This window comes from Melitaea cinxia, chromosome 11, assembly GCF_905220565.1.
Source record: "Melitaea cinxia chromosome 11, ilMelCinx1.1, whole genome shotgun sequence".
NCBI classification, from domain to species: domain Eukaryota; kingdom Metazoa; phylum Arthropoda; class Insecta; order Lepidoptera; family Nymphalidae; genus Melitaea; species Melitaea cinxia.
The window spans coordinates 13,771,619-13,790,805 of NC_059404.1; the positions used below are offsets into that span (position 1 = coordinate 13,771,619).

Consider the following 19,187-nt stretch of genomic DNA (forward strand, 5'->3'; position numbering starts at 1 on the left):
TATTATCCGCATCGAGCTTAATAACTTTACAAGTAATTAGTAGTTACATATATTATATTGAGATGCTTTCAATTTTAAACATTTTTTAAGATAATCGTATATCGACAATCGACAAATAATTTAAAATAAATTAACTTCATCCGCAATTAGTTTTAAATACAATTATAACAAAAAGTAATTGCTGAAATATGTATACGTCCAAAACTTCTGAACGACTGTACCTAATTAAATAATTATTTTCTATGTTTGTTCTGTCAAAACAACGTTTGTATTTAAGTAAATCTTATATACAAAATTCTCGTGTCACAATGTTAGTTAACATACTCCTCCGAAACGGCTGGACAGATTTTTATGAAATTTTGTGTGCATATCCGGAAGGTCTGAGAATCGACCAACATCTATTTTTCATACCCTTAAGTTATGGGGGGGGGGGGTTAAGGGGGTTGAAAACATATATGGCAAACCAACGTTTACGGCTTCAGCTAGTTTTTAATAAATTTCTTTAATCACGAAAACGTAAACACACGACGTTAACCAGCTCAGCGTATTGTATATTACGTAATACCCCAAACTAGGGTTGAAAATCAAAACCGCAATTCTGAAGCAGAAAGCGTAGTAAATGCCAACAGTGCAACACATATTGTTCATAATTTTGTACACAAAAATTTCCACCAATTCGCGGTTTAATTTCTTTTCTTTTTTAGAACAGCGTGGTAGATTTAGCTCCAACCCTTCTCCTACATATAGAGAAGCCCTTTGCTCAGCAGTGGAACGCTTACAACCTGAACCTATTATGCATTTAAGATACCATACCATTTTCCATATACTTATAATCAATTTTTTTTTTTTTTTTTTTCGATTAATATAATTTATTGATTTCAGAACATCCACGCACATCTCGCAAAGACGCACGTCAAAAATCGTCTCAACAAAATAACAGAAGGAAAAGATCTCGATTGGGCGACTGCAGAAGCGCTTGCCTTTGGTAAAAAAATTTAAGATAAAAACCGGTCAAAATACAAACAGGTATTTTTGAAGTGAAATTTCTTTAGGCGCATGAGGGTAAAATTTTTACGGATGAAACGGTAACGTTTTTGTCGATAACGCTTGAATGGAAATCTAAAGCTTTAGATTTGTATAAATATAAACGAGACTTAAAAATTAGTTTGCCAAAGAAGTTTCACTTCTCACATGTGTACTTTGTACGAAAGCACTTTTTTTCATTCTTAATTTACAATTATTCGACACGATGATTTTTTATTATTATTATTATTACATCTCCTGGTGCTCCTCCACCACAAGAAAATCAAATTCAAAAATTATTTTATTCGAATAGGCTTCAAAAGCAGCTTTGAATCGTCATTTTAGAAATTAAAATTATACTTGTATTAATTAATTAATTATAGTAAAAAATTTAGCTACCACCGATTCTGCAGTGAAGAACCGGCCAGAAACTCCAGAAGTCTTTGAAAAAAAATTATCGTAAAATTAGTAAAATCTTGCATAAAATACAATGCCACTAGATATAAGGGATGAAGATATGAATTTATTGAAGTACTTGTTATATAAACCAACACAAGTTTAACCTCTCCCCAGGGTCTCTAATGCTCGAAGGTCACCACGTCCGCTTAAGTGGCGAGGACGTTGGACGAGGGACATTTTCGCAGCGACACGTCATGTTGATAGACCAAGAGATGGAGACCATACATGTGCCCCTCAATCATATACATCCTGATCAGAAGGGCTTTCTGGAGGTACATATACTATACTATGGTTTGTTTAATATGTGTTATACCGTTTATTGAAGTAAGAAACGGTAGGAAATATCCTATTCTAAATTTGCAGCAACCCAACTGAAGAAGTTCACCTAGTACAAGTACCTTATAGGGAGGATCGAGGGTAGGGTCGAAAATACGCTTGCTGTAGTCCTGCTATTAAAGGCGTATTCCCACTTATTGTTTGAAGAACAGAACATTTTTTTAATACAAAAGAGTTTACACGAAAATAAATTGCTATTATTAGTACTTTAAGAGTGTCAAGTGTAAATTTTATGAAGTGATTTGGTCTGGTAAACCTACTTTGACATTAGTATTGTAAAAGATTCTCCAAATTTTTCCTAATTTTCATTTTACCATATTTGACGATATTGACATTGTGCTGTGTGGCTACGGCACTGAAGAATTTAGCCACCCCCTCTCTTCCCGTGGGTGTCGTAAGAGGCGACTAAGGGATAACAAGGTTCCACAACCATCTTGAAACTTAAGAAGCCGACCGATGGCGGGATAACCATCCAACTGCTGGCTTTGAAATACACAGGCCGAAGACGGGCAGCAGCGTCTTCGGTGCGACAAAGCCAGTACTGCGGTTACCAACCCGCCTGCCCAGCGTGGTGACTATGGGCAAAACACATGAGTTCACGTTATTTTTGGCGTAAACTTGTGGAGGCCTATGTCCAGCAGTGGACTGTATAGGCTGTAATGATGTAATGATATTTGAGAAGAAAAATTCAAAACTTAAGGAAATATTTTCAGGTAGCTAATTCCATACTATCAGAAGAAGCAGTGTTAGGTTTCGAATACGGTATGGCGTTTGATAATCCAGACAACTTGTGTGTCTGGGAGGCTCAGTTTGGAGACTTCTACAACGGCGCTCAGATAATAGTCGACACTTTCATAGCTTCTGGAGAGAGTGAGTATCAATTATTTATAACTTTCATGACATTTCCTAGTAGAAAAGTGAATATCATTATTAATGATAAGAGAGTGAGTATCACTTTGAATGAGTTTAATGACATTTAGTAGTATTATACTTACCGTGCCGTCCTTTGTGCAGACATAATTATATATACTTTTTAATTAACCAAATCTTTTACTTGTATGTTTATTATTATTTGTATTGTATTATGACTAATAATTTACTAGCTGTTTCCCGTGACTTTATTCGCCCTTACACGTTTCTTATTTTCTACTATATATATATATATATATATATATATATATAGCATTTTCTACTATATACATATAAGCGTTTTCAATTATTTTTTTACTTTCATCTTATCCCGCAGATGAATCCTGCAGAATTTTGGAATAAAATTGTCTAGTCTTGTAGTATGACAATTTCGGCGTGATTTTGAAGATTTTTTTAAATTATCTTCAATATAAAGAATTTGACCTGTTATAGTATAGATCTCTTACCCGAAATAGAATCGCTGAAATAAATTATTACTATTACTTTTAATTTGTCTACTAAAGTACTCGCAAAATACCAAAAAAAAACACAAAAACTGTACAATGACATGATGACTAAAGTTTTACCTCTTAAGAGATTTATATCTCATCACATTAAAAACTTGTTTCAACTTAATATAACTTGAACATAAATATCCATCTAGAGAATGTTGTGACAAAGTTTTGATTTGGTAAAAAGAGAGAATACAATCATTAGGGTTATATGTCTCACAAGTTGCTGAGATAGTTTATCATTTACGTAAGTTATTGATAGGCTTTATCAGAAGAAAATAAATCACACTCTTAAGATCTGTTTCTCCTCAACTAATAAACTAATAATGTCTTTGTATTTATAAATAGAAATATAAATATTTAGCTGTTAACTGAAGTTTGATATTCAAAGAGAATACTAAAAAAAAAATTCTGCTGGATATTGTTATACTTCAGATAGCATTATCAGCAGCTAGTGAAACAGGCCTTAAAGTTGCAAGTAGTCCGGAAACTTTGTAAGTCAATACATGTTCGGAGTGTTATCATATCAAAAGCAAGTTTCACTCCAGGCCTTTGTGAGTAGTTCCTAACGAACTGAATACTGAAATAGTTTTCATTTTAATGAGCAATTGAGGAAAAATAAGTTCTTCAGCAAGATTTTATCGATTAGTTTAGGTCTTTGCTACTCTCAAATAAATCTCAAAACATTGCAAGGTTACCCAAATAAAGAAATTTGATATTGATTTGGAATAGTTAATTTACAAATTTTATTACATTCGATATTCTTTTTCTTCATTACTGTCAGGCAGGGCTAAAAGATAATAATAAAAATCGATAGATTCACCAATTTATGGCGGTACTAAGTCCAATCGAACAGCTAGTTTGAGATAAAATAATTCGTGTCGACTACTACTAAAAATTTCAGACATCATCGAATCATTTATTACAAATATATTAAATTTAATCAATCGAATAAAGTCTTAAGTTCAATTCGTATGACAGTAGAAAACCGTACGCAAGTCATACCACTTTTACGACCCAGTAATGGTCTCGATCTAAAGGCTCACTTTGCGGGTCGAATGGATTTTTTTTCCGAACGGTTACCGTTGAGACCCTCATTACTGCGTTATTGATAACACTCTTTATGTGTATAAAATTATTCTGAAGCCGTAAAACCGTAAGAGGTTTTACCTGTTGTTTAGTACCTTTTCATATCTTAATTTTGTTATGGCAATAAACTTGTATGTATTATTTTATTAATTATATATGGCACTTAGAAATAAGAAGGCTATATAATTATTTTTATATTCGTAAATAAATAGCATGTAAATAGTATGGACAAAAGTTATCCTCGTTGTAAAAAGTAGTTTTTACCTTTTCTTTTTTAGTCTGAATTCATCATTATTGGTGTTGGTAAAAAAGTTTGTAAAATTTCTTAATAAAAAATAGTATAAAAAATTTATATTCATACATTACTCAAATCTTGAGCACCCCGACTGGGGAAGAATCTCAACCTTGTAGATGATTACAGCTAAATAATATTGCTTTAAAGCAGTGTTGTGCTCCTGTGGTGAGTAAGGTGATCAGAGCTCTCGAGGAGAGATTGAGGGTAGGATTTGCAACGCGCTAGCGATGCTTCTAGTACTGCACTATATACTACGATAATCGCTTACCATCAGATGAGCTATACGCTTTTTTGCTGTCCTAGTTGTATAAAAAAAAAAACATGATTTAAATTATACTCTAAGAACAATCTGCTTATGTAAAAATTTAATAATATATCTTACTTTTATCCAGTAAAATGGGTAAGAAGCAACGGTCTCGTGATGCTCCTTCCTCACGGGTACGACGGAGCGGCCTCCGAACACTCCTCGTGTAGACTTGAAAGATTCCTACAACTCAGCGATAGTTCAGAAATTGCTCCAGATTCTGAAGCTGTCTGCTTACATATTATGAATCCAACCACGCCGGCTCAGTACTTTCATTTATTGAGGAGACAGGTAAATAATTTTTTGTAAATATAAAAAAAAACCTTTTTACTGCAAATTCTAACATAATTTAGGAAAAAAACCTAAATACTCGTACTCTTCAAACTGCGGGATAGATTAACGCAAATAGACTAACGCAAGGATTCTTATGGGATTAAATTCACTCTAAAAAGAAGTTGGAAGTTAACAACATCTCAAGTAATCTTTTTTTTTATGTGGGGAAAATCCATTATGGATACCCTCCAGCGTGGGGGCACCAAAGGGTTATGCCAGACATCTAACTGACCTGACTAAAAAACCACCACGTGTGAGCAGTCGTCAACCTGAGTTGGGCGATATGGGGTTGCGCTAGCATTCGCCACCTCATCTCAAGTAATCTTAATCAACCCATAAACCCTTTTCTATATAACAAAGGTTGTAAAAATGAAAAGATCTAATGGAAAAATGAGATAAAATTGTTTGTGTTTTAATTTTTTATCACAATTCCATTTGTATCTCTCTCATTTTATTTGTCAGATATTTCTATTCATCATTACAGCCTATACAGTCCACTGCTGGACACAGGCCTCCACAAGTTTACGCCAAAAATAACGTGAACTCATGTGTTTTGCCCATAGTCACCACGCTGGGCAGGCGGGTTGGTGACCGCAGTACTGGCTTTGTCGCACCGAAGACGCTGCTGCCCGTCTTCGGCCTGTGTATTTCAAAGCCAGCAGTTGGATGGTTATCCCGCCATCGGTCGGCTTCTCAAGTTCCAAGGTGGTAGCAGAACTGTGTTATCCCTTAGTCGCCTCTTACGACACCCACGGGAAGAGATATTTCTATTCGCAACCTTTGAATTAACCAAACCCAAAGGTCTAGTTGTCAGTTAATCGCAGGGCCAACTTTTACTTTAATAAGAGAGTCCCTTAGCTGTTAATGTATTTTAAATTTTGTTTTAGTCTCTCATTTTAGTGTTTAATTTAATAGATGGTACGAAACTACAGGAAACCTTTAATAGTCGTCGCTCCGAAAATTCTCTTGCGGTTGGCGGACGCCGTCTCGCCTCTCTCGGAATTCGAACCCGGAACTCACTTCAAACCAGTTATTGGTAATTATTAACTTTATAACAAGCTTTAACAAAGTTTGAGGATATTACTGGTAAAATTGTTTCATTTTACTTATTCAGGATAAATTTTCTAGAACTTTTTCGTAGAACTTTTCTGCTATCTGCTCCAGAGTAACGAGTTCGATTCCCGCTTCGCATAATAATATTATGAACAAACAATCAAAATTCAAACGATTTTTTTTTCCTAGATTTAATTTGAATATAAATTTGAGCTATCGTTGGCGCAGTTGACAGTCACTGGACTTTGCTATCTGCTTCATAGTTGTAGGTTCGATCCCCGTCTCGCCTTATTCTAAAAAAACTCGTATCATTCCACCAGGACAAACTCACTGTCTTTTATACGAAGCGATTGCGTACATCTGTTTTTCAATACTTGAATATTTTTTGTCCAATTGTAGAAAAGAACACAATCCTCACACAAAACGTACTTTTAAAATTTCACAAACGTCCTTACTGTCTTCTAGTACTTACTTTATTTCTACAGAACCCACTCTCTACTTATAAATTAAATCTTTGATTTAAATTACCAGTGATATATAAAACAGAGATATAAAGTGTATATCAACAAGAGGCATTAAATTAAACCACATATAGGAATGGTATGTTCGAAGCCAGTTATACTTAATCTTATACTTGAACTACTGACTGATCTTTATACGTAGCTTAGAATATGTAGTTCAATTCAAAGCCTCTCATTTATATTTTACTATATTAGAACATTAACTAGTTCAAAAACACATCTAATTTTCCAATCCCCAGGCGATGCGACCGCAAACCCTCTCAACGTGAAGCGAGTGATCCTCGTGAGCGGGAAGCATTACTACGAACTGAATAAAGAGAGAAATAGGGCTAAAATTGAAGATGTTGCTATAATAAGGATGGAATCACTTTCGCCGTTCCCGTTGCAAGCGATACAGAATGAATTGGCTAAATACAGTAATGCCAGAAGTAAGTATTAGTTTTAGTATAGATAATAAGTAGAAATAAGGCTAAGGTTGCTATTGTGAGGGTGGAGTTCCATTCACGCTATCCGCTGCAAGCGCTGCAAAACGCCTGGCGACATAAGGGTAAGCCAGAAGTAATTATGGCTAATTTACATAGATTAGCAATAAAATACGTGACTTTAGCGCAGTGGTTCATAGCAATTGTTTATCTGGGCGTTAGTGTTTTTTGTTTCTAAAATACGGGATGCACATACTAAAATGAAATCTGAATGCTGTTGAGAATTATTTAAAAGAGATAGAAAAATATTGAATGTTTTGATAACAATCCATTGATGATTTTCCTCGTTGTAACACGAAAATCGAAGTAATAAGCGAACAAATAAGAAGAACAAATACCTATACCCTATACCAGAAATCAAATACATGACCCTCGGCTTTAAAGGAACTTTACCGGAAACCGGGAAAACCGGAATGTCTGGCGGGAACTTGTGGAGGTCTATGTCCAGCAGCGGACTGGAATAGGCAGAACTGAATTGAACCTTCAAAATAATACTGGCCTGTCCGTAATATAAAGATTTGGATTGACACGGTCAGAGCACTGACCTATATGACTGTTACACTGGCGGTTGTGGTTCGATCCTCGCACTCGACATACATGTGTATTGGCCATACAAATGTTTGCCGTGGTCTAAGTGTTTGTGCTTGTGTATTGTATGTGTTTCCGGACCCCCAACACAGAAGTGAATCCTAGTGGGGTTCGTTGAGTGTAAGGCGCTTATACAAGAAATATTTTAGTCACAAACAATTGAATGGGTAATAATTGTCCTACTTGAGTGTAAGAGACAGAATAACATTGCAACATCGTACGTACTTATAGTTCAAAAAGAACTAGTAATATAAAACTTCTTGTCGATGTAAATGGAATCGGGTTTTTTATGTAATTAAATAAGTACTTCGAAAGTTCAAACTAAGCAAAATTCGTTTAACTACTTCCTTTCCAAACAAAATCCTATAGCCATTTCTATGTAGACGTTTCTATATAAATGTTTATTGCCAAAGTCTGTAGTTCGTACGTCTGAAGCTCGCTAATATCGTAGGGCCCGAGGGACCAAACATTTGAACACTTCTCTGTGAACGGTCATTAAATATTTATTCTACGTTTAATGTTCAAGATTTCGCTTCGAGCAAGGGTTTACATATTGATTCTTCATTTTATAACTTCGAATTTTGGAAATTTGTCACAAATACATATGAATTGTGTACAAAACCATCTAAAATCAAAATGAGATTTTTCATTTCTCGCTACCGAAATCCAAGTAATTTCCATGACCTCATATCCGACACACGTACTGCGTCACGAACCAATCCAATATCACTTTCTACCAACAAAATTCGTTAACTTTCTTTTTTAAACTTTAATTGAGTGTAGTTTGATATTATACAAATTGGCCTCGTTTTCAAGCAAATATTTTGCAATAAAAAAGAAAAACATTAATTTCCTTTGTATTTTTAGTTAAATCCTGCTTACCTACTGCGAGACACTAAAGATTCCGTTCAGTCTGTAATATCCCACTCTAGGCCTCTTTCCCCATGTAGGAGAAAGATCAGAGCTTAATCAACCACGCTGCTCCAATGCGGGTTGGCGCATATACTCCCTACTATGAGTAACGATCGCTATCAGCTGGTGTACATGATAACAACCGGGACCGACGGCTTAACGTGCTCTCCGAGGCACGGTAGGGAGACCCACAAGGACTGCACAAACACCCAGACTACGGCAAACACCTGTATGGCCAATACAAATGTTTGTCATGTGTGGGGTTCGAACCCGCAACCGCCAGTGCAACAGGCACAATCCATGGCTGTGACCGTTGCGCCAACGCGGCGTCTAAAGATTAGCTTAGTAAAATAAAATGCTGATATTAACTTAATGTATATAACGTTCAATAAGTAACTTCTTGCATTACCTAACTTTGTTGTCTGTTATAATAGTGCTATTTCTAAATTAAATAATTGATTTTGCTACCATGACCGAGATGTTTAAAATGTTTGTTTTTTAATTTTTGACTTTGTAGCTGTAGAATGAAATGTACTATAATATAATGCCTCTTTTATAAACTCTATATAGCCGTGGAGCTGAAAAACGGGTTATCGAAGAAAAAAAACATTTTCATAGTATAGTCTCGCGTATACTATTCAAGTTAAATGTCACTGACCGTCTCGCCAACTGCGCCAACCGTTTCGCGAAGTATGCTTGCGACAGTTTCAGTTATAAATTAGTGAAGTTTGACTCACATTCACAATCGAATTTAACTGCTATGAAAACTGCCTTCAACGTTCAATAAATATCTGAAACGCAGTGAAGCAATTCATTTTATATTCTTTCAGATACTGTTGTGAAGTTCTAGCTTTTGACTTATACTTTTAAACACAATCTTACTTAAGAATACATATACGTTTAATGTTCAAATAAAAAAATAGGAAAAATGTTAGGGACATAAAATAACCTTGCAGTCAATTTATTACACTTTACATCCCTTGAAGTAAATCTTCCTCAACAAATTATTTTTCAGTTTTATCTTATATCGGTCTTTAACTTTTAAATAAATTTTTCGATCTTAGTGTGAAGTGTAAGTGTTGAAAATCAAATTACCACTGACAGCAATAAATATTAAAGTATTTACCAATTTGTAAATAAACCAGCTAACCCGCTGTGGAGCAGCGAGATGGATTAAGCCTGATACTTCTTCGACACGGAGAAAGAGGCCTATGCCCAGCAGTGAGATGTCATAGGCTGAATTGTCAACAACTCCAATAATTTATTCATACAAATTTCGAATCAAACATATTATAACGTTTATAGACTCTTGATACCGCAGACAAACTGTTTAAACAGTTTTGAGGAACCTTGTCATTATTGAAAAAAGTTGTTTGTTTATCACTACATAGTATAAAACAAAGTCGCTTGCCGCTGTATGTATGCTTATATCTTTAAAACTACGCAACGGATTTTGATTTGGTTTTCTTTAGTAAATAGAGCGATTTCAAAGAAAGGTTTATATGTATAATACATGTATAGTATAGTAGAGGAATACTGATAGTTTTTGCAACCGTGCGAAGCCGAGGCTACTAGTTAGGAAATAAATTTAAAAAATATGCTGCAATAAGCTACGGATTCAAAAGATTATTTAGTACTACCTATATTTTCCGATGAAATTACAGAGTTTATATGGAGTCAAGAGGAACACAGAAATATGGGGGCCTGGAGCTTCGTTAAGCCTCGCTTCGAGAATCTTCTCGGAAAAAAGGTAAAAACTTTTTCCTTTACGTACTTGAATATACCCTTTTTCTGCAGAGGCTTTCCTTTTTAAATAGTAATTTACTAAATTTTCTATTTGTATTAAACATAATTAGTTAAGTCACGCGATTTCACCCGCGTTGATTTGAGGAATAAAATAGCCTTCTTTCTTCTTAAAGAATACCTAACCTTCCTTTTTAAATAATTTAAATTTTTTAGTTGTGAATGTCGGTAGAGCAAACAATTATCTATAAAAAGATATATAATTTATATGGAGTAATTGTGAAGTTTATTGTAAAAAGAGAAGCAAACATCTTAAACTTTATCTTAACCTTAGCGTATTAATATATAATATGATATTTACTCAATGAATAGCCCGTTGGCGCAGTTTGTAGTGACCCTGCTTTCTGCTCCGGGGGTTGCGGGTTCAATTCCCACCCCAAGTCTGGGTGTAAGTTTACGTACCTACTTTACTTTAGTGTACCTACTTGTTTAACTATATTACATTTTTTTTCCTTTTTACCAACTTTAGAAAATGGTGACGTTATCGATGAATATCTACGAGTATACTAATATTATAAAGCTGAAGTGTTTGTTTGTTTGTTTGAACGCTTATCTCAAGAAGTGTTTCAAATTTAAAAAAATATTTTTGTGTTTAATAGTCCATTTCCACCGAGGAAAACGATACACTATGTTATATTTTAATACATTTTTTCTTCTATTTAACGCGATTTAAATTTAATTAATTTCCTCTTAGCTGACATACGCGGGCCGCGCTGAGTACGCGACCCCTGCCGTCGGTACTTCTAAGTTACATAAGGTGGAAGTCGATCACATTCTACGAGAACCGCTCTACAATATTAAATAAAATAATGAAACAAAACAATGAAACTATTGATATTGTTATTACTTTCCGATTAAATACGTACTGGTACGAACAATATTTTAATTCGAACTTTTGCATTTATGTGATGTATTGTTATCTATTAATGTTTTTTTTTAATTAAATATAAATTAAATTTGTTATAAATTAAAAGTGTCTTTCATTTTGATAAAAATTCATTCATTAAGCCATGTATTAAATTTTAAATGTTACATTATTAATAAATGAAGGTAATAAAACAGTTCTATTTTTAAAACATTTTAACTGCTTTAAAATTGTAAAACAGAATTTAATGTATGTATCTAAATTACTATTTCGACACCTCAAAGGAACACTATGCCAACTCGTATTATCGTAGGTATGTAAAGCTACTGAAGATAATTTGTCGATAATTACTAAAGCAAATTTACTATAAACAGGTTTATTCGTGTGTACTAAATTTATTCAAGTAGGCTTTGAAATTACTTTTTACTAAAATTATATTATTTTCTAATGTTTACGCGAATTACACTCATTGTAATGGAATAACTTATTCGGATTTTATCGCTGTTTATTAGGTTTCTTACATGCTTGACGTTTCGGATACTGTAGACCAACCATGATCACGGGAGTCCTCCCGTAATCAAATTATATTTGCTTTGATAATATATAACTGAATTCCTTGTATGGCTACTGTAGTATAGAACATAACCACCCTCTCTCTTCCCGTGGGTGTCGTAAGAAGCGACTAAGGGATAACAAGGTTCCACAACCATCTTGGAACTTAAGAAGCCGATCGATGGCGGGATAACCATCCAACTGCTGGCTTTGAAATACACAGGCCGAAGACGGGCAGCAGCGTCTTCGGTGCGACAAAGTCAGCCCTGCGGTCACCAACCCGCCTGCCCAGCGTGGTGACTATGGGCAAAACACATGAGTTCGCGCATTTTTGGCGTGAACTTGTGGAGGCCCGTGTCCAACAGTGGACTGTGACAGGCTGAAATGATGATTTTGATGATGAACTGAATTGAAGCTACCTTCAATTTCGAATGTAGATTCTGTAGCGAAGAATTGTCAAGACGCTTTACAGTTACTCTTTCAAAAAACCATCTTTTATTATAAATTTCATTATATCATACAGGAACTTACAGAAAAGACACACTACTTACAGACAAAGACATTTACTTACAGAAGACAGAAATTAACGTCTTATCATTACAATAAGACGTTAATATAAGTTTCAATAAAATAATATATACTTTAGCACATTCAGTTGGCGTGGCAGTCTTAAAAATATTTTGCTTTGTTATTTTATCTCTACACTACGCGAGACTATTTAATCAATAACATTCTAACAACGGTTACCAAAGATACAGTTGAAATGGCTGGTAAAGGTAAAGGAAAGAAAAAAGAAAAGAAAGACAAAGAAGAGGGTGGAGACAAGAAGAAATCGAAAAAGGGAGGAGGGAGAGCTAAGAAAGGCAAAGCAAAAGGTAGATGTAATGTTGACATGCTGACGGAATCTGCTATGGACAACGTATACTACGCCTGTCACAATGTTCAAGAGCTCTTGCAGGCGAGAATGTTTCATCCCCCTGATTTTAATAAGAAGAAAAAGAAGGGGAAACGATAGGAAAACTATTTAAATCTGGTTAAATCTAGATCATGTTAATGTTTAAGTTTCTTAAGCAGAAAATTAAATTCCGATTTTGCTTCTGCCTCTTGTTTGGTTTCTTGTTGACTTTACTGTTTATATATTATTTATTAAGTTGTTCTAAACTATGTTTATTATCTATCTCTATATGTTTAAATCTTAATTATATTTCCATAATAAATGTGAAAAATATACTTGTTTTTTTTTTGTTCAGTATAAATATATAATTAGTATAATATATATTAATACTCTATTTACATATAAAAATAAATAGTAAGTTATTTTAAACAAATTTATAATTTAGGTACCGAACAAATTTCGGTGGCATTCAAAGTGAATCGTAGACTTTTTTAAGTTTGGATAATATAAGAATAAAATTTATAGCCTTTATACAAATTGCTAGTAACTATTGTTTAACGTACCTACTACCTAAATATTTTACAATGTTCAATACTTTACATTTAACTCTTTCTTACTGAGATTTACGACAAAACTCATTATTCTACAGTAAAAATGAAAAAAGTAAAAATAGTGTATTAGGTAGTAAATAAATCAATGTCCAAAAAGTATTAGTAAATCGTATTGGATATAAATTTCAATCCTTCGTTGACCGTCTTATAGTTCAGACGGAGTAATAAATTTACGTAATAAATTGCAACTGCTTCTAATCTAAGCGTTTTCCCCAAAATAATTAGAAGTTAACTTAAATTTATTTTAAGGATTTAAAGTACTACAAAATTTCATTAAGAAAATAGTTTGCTTTTCAAAAGAACATATGTATAAAGAGGATATATGTAAACCATTCATGTATATTATCTATGGATATTATGTAATATTTTGACATAATTAAAATGATGTGTCATCGTCTTCAAAATTCCCAAGTAGGTATACTATTCTTTAGTTTTGGAAAAACTTTTAAATTAATTAATGAATCAAAATACAAACAAAATGGAATCGAAAACATTTAATTAAAAGGAACACTTTCTTCAATTTTTTTCTGTAATCTCATTATTAGATAAAACTATAACTATAGATTTACACAAATATTACACATACATATTAAGCGACATTTAAAGTTTATTCTGAAGAAAAAAACAATTTGCTTAATATATTTTCTAAGTAATTATCCAGTCTCGATATGGTTGTACCAGCGGTTGGAATAGATCTAGGAACGACTTATTCCTGTGTTGGAGTATTTATGCACGGAAAAGTTGAGATAATCGCCAACGACCAAGGTAACAGAACTACGCCTTCGTACGTAGCCTTCAATGATAACGAAAGGCTTATCGGAGATGCAGCAAAAAATCAGGTAAAGAATAATACGTATGTATGTACATACATACGTATTTTTTTTTTTTTTATTTACGCTCAGATGTATGTATATTCTTTTGTGTAATAATAATATATGGTAATTTATTTAAGATTTTTTCTTTGTCTCTTTTATAATTAGATAGCGATGAACCCAAAAAATACAGTATTCGACGCAAAACGTTTAATCGGTAGAAAATTTGATGATCCTAAAATTCAACAAGACATTAAACACTGGCCATTTGAAGTAATTTCGGATAATGGTAAACCTAAAATTGTAGTTGAATACAAAGGCGAAAAGCGACGCTTTACTCCCGAAGAAATTTCTTCTATGGTTCTAACTAAAATGAAAGAAGTCGCCGAAACCTTCCTCGGAGGTATTGTAAAAGATGCTGTTATAACTGTACCAGCATATTTCAATGATGCTCAACGACAAGCAACAAAAGACGCTGGCGCTATTGCTGCTTTAAATGTGCTAAGAATCATCAATGAACCAACCGCTGCCGCACTTGCTTACGGACTGGACAGAGACTTGAAGGGAGAAAAGAATGTACTTATATTTGACCTCGGTGGCGGTACATTCGATGTGTCAATTTTGCAAATATCTGAAGGTTCTTTGTTCGAAGTGCGGTCAACAGCAGGTGATACACATTTGGGAGGTGAGGATTTCGATAATCGAATGGTAGATCATTTTAGCCAAGAATTTCAAAAAAAGTACAAAAAAGATATTAAAAGTAACCCGAAGGCTTTGAGGAGATTGCGAACCGCATGTGAACGAGCTAAACGAACGTTATCATCAAGTACAGAAGCTAGTTTAGAAGTAGATGCTTTACATGAAGGTATTGATTTCTATGCAAAAATAACAAGAGCACGGTTCGAAGAGTTATGTTCCGATTTATTTCGTCAGACGCTTGGACCAGTTGATAGAGCTCTTAAAGATGCGAAATTAAATACGAGGGAAATACACGATATCGTAATGGTTGGTGGTTCAACGAGAATTCCGAAAGTTCAGAGATTGTTACAGGTAGTACATTATGTCATAATTTCATAATACAACTAAAGAGCCATAATAAAAAAAAATAACATTTTTAGGATTTCTTTAATGGAAAAGTTTTAAATCTTTCTATAAATCCTGACGAAGCAGTTGCATATGGTGCTGCCGTGCAAGCAGCCATTTTAACCGGTTCTAAAGACACTCGCATCCAAGACGTTCTACTTGTCGATGTTATTCCATTATCGCTCGGAATAGAAACAGCTGGAGGCATCATGACAAAGTTGGTAGAAAGAAACACGAGAATACCGATTGCGCAAAAGAAAATTTTTACAACTTATGCTGATAATCAACCCGCTGTCACGATTCAGGTACATCATAAAGATAAATTGTCTTTTACACTATAATTTAAGTTTTTTTTTTACTATTTCATTCTTCTATGTAGATATTTGAAGGAGAGAGAGCAATGACCAAGGATAATAATTTGCTCGGAACTTTCAATTTGTCGGGAATTCCACCTGCTCCGAGAGGAATACCGCAAATTGAAGTAAGTCTTTTTTATTTCTACACCGTTCTCTTCTATTATATAATATATTCCCTATAGTAACTCTTTCTCGTTTTTAGGTTACCTTTGACATCGATGCTAATGGTATCCTTAGTGTAAGCGCACAAGATAAAAGTACAGGTCGATCAGAACAAATAACAATATCAAATGATAAAGGACGTCTCAATAAAAGTGAAATAGAGAAGATGCTTCAAGACGCTGAAAAATTTAAAAATGAAGACGAAAACGCACGAAAAAGAGTCGAAATTAGAAATCAGTTAGAAGCGTATTTGTTTGGATGTAAAACGGTACAGTAACACTAAATAAAAATTGATAATTTTTTTGGTGACATAGGTAATGTTGTCTGAAAAAGATTATATTTGTTATATATATATACAAGTACTGTAGAATAAATAAACTTGCATAATTATTTCCAGGCTGTTGAGAACGCCGGTAACAGATTAACAGACGATGAACGTAACGCAGTTATAACGGAGTGTAACAATCAACTGCGTTGGTTGGAATCAAACCCAGATGCTACATTATCGGATTTAGAGCAACATTTGAAATCAGCTCAAAGTGTCTGCCAATCTGCCATGATGAAACTTCACGGAGCCAGTGGACCTAGTTATGCAAGACCTGTTAGTTCTGGCGGACCAAGAGTCGAAGAGATAGATTAATATTTAAAGTTAGATTTGAGTAGAAACAATAAAAAACTGTTCAAAATCCAAGCTATGACAACATTCGTAGGGTCGCTATAAAATTTATGACTCAAAGATTACAAATAATAAAGCAATACAATATATATTCGTTATAGTTTATATCAACCACCATTTTACTTTTGAATGTTTGGCGTCATAACGAGTTTCATCGAGTTTGTCATTTCTGTATTGTCCGATCATCTGTTACAGAAATGTATTACTTATACCGTATAAGTTATACGTAACTTCCTATCGCTCACACCACAATGAACAGAATATGAACCACTATAACTGCAATAACGACGTTTATTGTTCAATATTAAAATAGCTTATTAATATCCCGTTATTGATGATTTAATTTTTATGTGTCCAAAACTTGCAAATTTTGTATTTCAATTAACGATATTTTCTTTTAACGGCTAGGATGAAACAAACTTTAAAAATCAATGAAACTACAAAGTTAATGTTTTAATCTTAGAAAGTACCTTTGTAAACGTGTTAATTTGAGCGACTTTCGTTTTGGTCAGTTTTTTTGAATTTCATCAAAATTTATCAATTTTATAAGTATGATTAAAATAAATAAAAAAATCATTTATACTTTTTTCATAAGTTTATTCCAAAAATATAACAATACTAATTATAATGGTAATAATTCCTATTTTGTGCTTAAAAATACGTATTGAATCAGAAAATAATTACAATTCGTCACAAAATATTACAAACGGATTGCCCTACAATTAACTATCCAATTTATATTTTAATAAATATATATATTTACCGAATTTATTTACATTAAACATAAATTAAAATCTAATTCCCAGTGTCCGTAACTAAATTAATATTAAATGCAAATATTTTGTCTAATCATTTATCTCCAAACGACCGGTATTTTTTTTTCAAACATCTCTATACTTATCACCTACATTAAAAAAAATATATGTATGTGGTCGACTCCTAACTACGTTATTTTAATTAGGGGGTTCTGTAGATGTAATGGAAACGTAACACGTGAAAAAAAGGCTACATATTAAAAAAAAAACTTAAACATGATTTTCTACACCTACAGAACCCCTATTTGAATGAACGCAGTTAGTAGTCGAACGCCCTGTATATTTGATTTATTGCTTGATGATATTATATTAGAGCCTACTCGATATATTTCTACATTATAGATCGATTGAATACGATAAGATAACCTTCAGAAATAAATTTTGCGGTTTTTGTCTACTAAATGTATCTATTTGACTAACAAAAATTGATCCTTTGAAGCCGGATTATTAGTATTATGGCCAGACAATGTTTTATACTTATTTTCTAATGGTTCACTTGCACCTAAATTCTATTACTTACTAGTTTGCGCTATATTCTTGTGTAACATTTCTACTTGAGATGTAATTATAAGTGCTAGATGGAATATTTTAATAAAACTTATAATTATTTCAAAGCACAAGAGGAAGACAAAATTTAATTGAAATAAAACTGTATGTAAACTTTTCACATAGATATAATATAGCTGACACAAAAATGAACAACTTTATTTAACATTATGGCCTTTTACTTATAGATTAAACTTTTATAATTTTCGATACGTTGACGCAACAATAAATTAAAACGTCACTTAATTTGATTGCTCAATATTACTTATTTATAGACACACCTTTTATATGACAATGTTATAACAATGAAGCTTTGTTATTCCGTACACAATATTACTAAGCACAACATACATATTTGATCAAATTTGACAAATTAATTACAAATGAAAGGGCCGGTACCACTGGTTGCTAACAAGTTTATCACACTCTAAGTAGTTGATAGATTTTATGAAAAGGAGGCTAAAGAGGCCATTAGATTATGCTACACCTCAAAATTTTTGGATTCCCAGGGTTATCTGACAAAGAGGAATTTGATGATGAAAAAAAAATATACACCGTAAATTTTTATCTATTTGGTATCGTTAAATATTAGATAGCCTTATCAGCAACCGGTGGAACAGATCGTCAGCATATTATTTGAACATAGTCAGGTTGCCAATATAATCATTGCAAAGCGTTAAATTATGAACCATCTTTATTTGATATAGGCATTAATTACGTTAAGATGGGTTGATCAGTATTAGACCTGCGAGCCAATTAATCAAAGATTGCCGTTGCGTATACAAAAATAATTTAATAAAATACATAAAACTTAATATAATTTTACAATTCGACGATTTGCAAAATGTTAAATTAAAAAAACTTTTGATATACATATATAAAAATAATATAATAATATAAATTTTTGATCCACAAAAATATATAATTAAATGGGCATAAAGATGAATGTCTATAAATACAAAAAAAATTGTGTTGTATTTTATATAAATAAATAAATAAATAGTAATAATTTAGGTCATCTTAATTAGTTGTTTAAAACTTCACTTTTTAAATCAATGCATAAAAAAATAAACATTAAAATATTTTTAAATCAAAACTTTAAAAATGTGCTAGTTACAAGATAAACTAAAATACATATCGTCAAAGCTTACTGAATGCACGAAAAAATTATTTTAATTATTACCATTTAAAAATT

The 19,187-nt window shown here is 33.0% G+C and overlaps 2 protein-coding genes across 4 annotated transcripts in view; both read left to right on the top strand.

Moving 5' to 3' along the window:
* The window catches only part of LOC123657781 (probable 2-oxoglutarate dehydrogenase E1 component DHKTD1 homolog, mitochondrial), a 35,254-nt gene extending 23,662 nt beyond the window's left edge, over positions 1 to 11,592 (top strand). Inside the window, exons 13-20 of the mRNA XM_045593294.1 lie at positions 883 to 985; positions 1,597 to 1,754; positions 2,532 to 2,688; positions 5,016 to 5,218; positions 6,176 to 6,296; positions 7,074 to 7,262; positions 10,481 to 10,566; positions 11,314 to 11,592. Coding sequence (XP_045449250.1) covers positions 883 to 985; positions 1,597 to 1,754; positions 2,532 to 2,688; positions 5,016 to 5,218; positions 6,176 to 6,296; positions 7,074 to 7,262; positions 10,481 to 10,566; positions 11,314 to 11,424 — 1,128 coding nt within the window. The 3' untranslated portion in view covers positions 11,425 to 11,592. The remainder of the gene's footprint in view (positions 1 to 882; positions 986 to 1,596; positions 1,755 to 2,531; positions 2,689 to 5,015; positions 5,219 to 6,175; positions 6,297 to 7,073; positions 7,263 to 10,480; positions 10,567 to 11,313) is intronic.
* Positions 11,593 to 12,338: 746 nt separating this feature from the next.
* On the top strand, positions 12,339 to 16,725 carry LOC123657673 (heat shock protein 68-like). 3 transcript variants are annotated; one of them, XM_045593196.1, is made up of 7 exons: positions 12,339 to 12,351; positions 14,221 to 14,381; positions 14,523 to 15,404; positions 15,473 to 15,742; positions 15,817 to 15,918; positions 15,996 to 16,223; positions 16,353 to 16,725. In XM_045593196.1, exons 1-7 carry the CDS (start codon positions 12,339 to 12,341, stop codon positions 16,593 to 16,595), a joined length of 1,899 nt encoding a protein of 632 aa, XP_045449152.1. In that variant the 3' UTR covers positions 16,596 to 16,725. The 3 variants fall into 3 exon arrangements, with proteins under 3 accessions (XP_045449152.1, XP_045449150.1, XP_045449151.1); XM_045593194.1 differs by lacking the exon at positions 12,339 to 12,351 and adding an exon at positions 12,632 to 12,851 and having other exon boundaries at positions 14,224 to 14,381; XM_045593195.1 differs by lacking the exon at positions 12,339 to 12,351 and having other exon boundaries at positions 14,211 to 14,381.
* Positions 16,726 to 19,187: the final 2,462 nt, after the last annotated feature.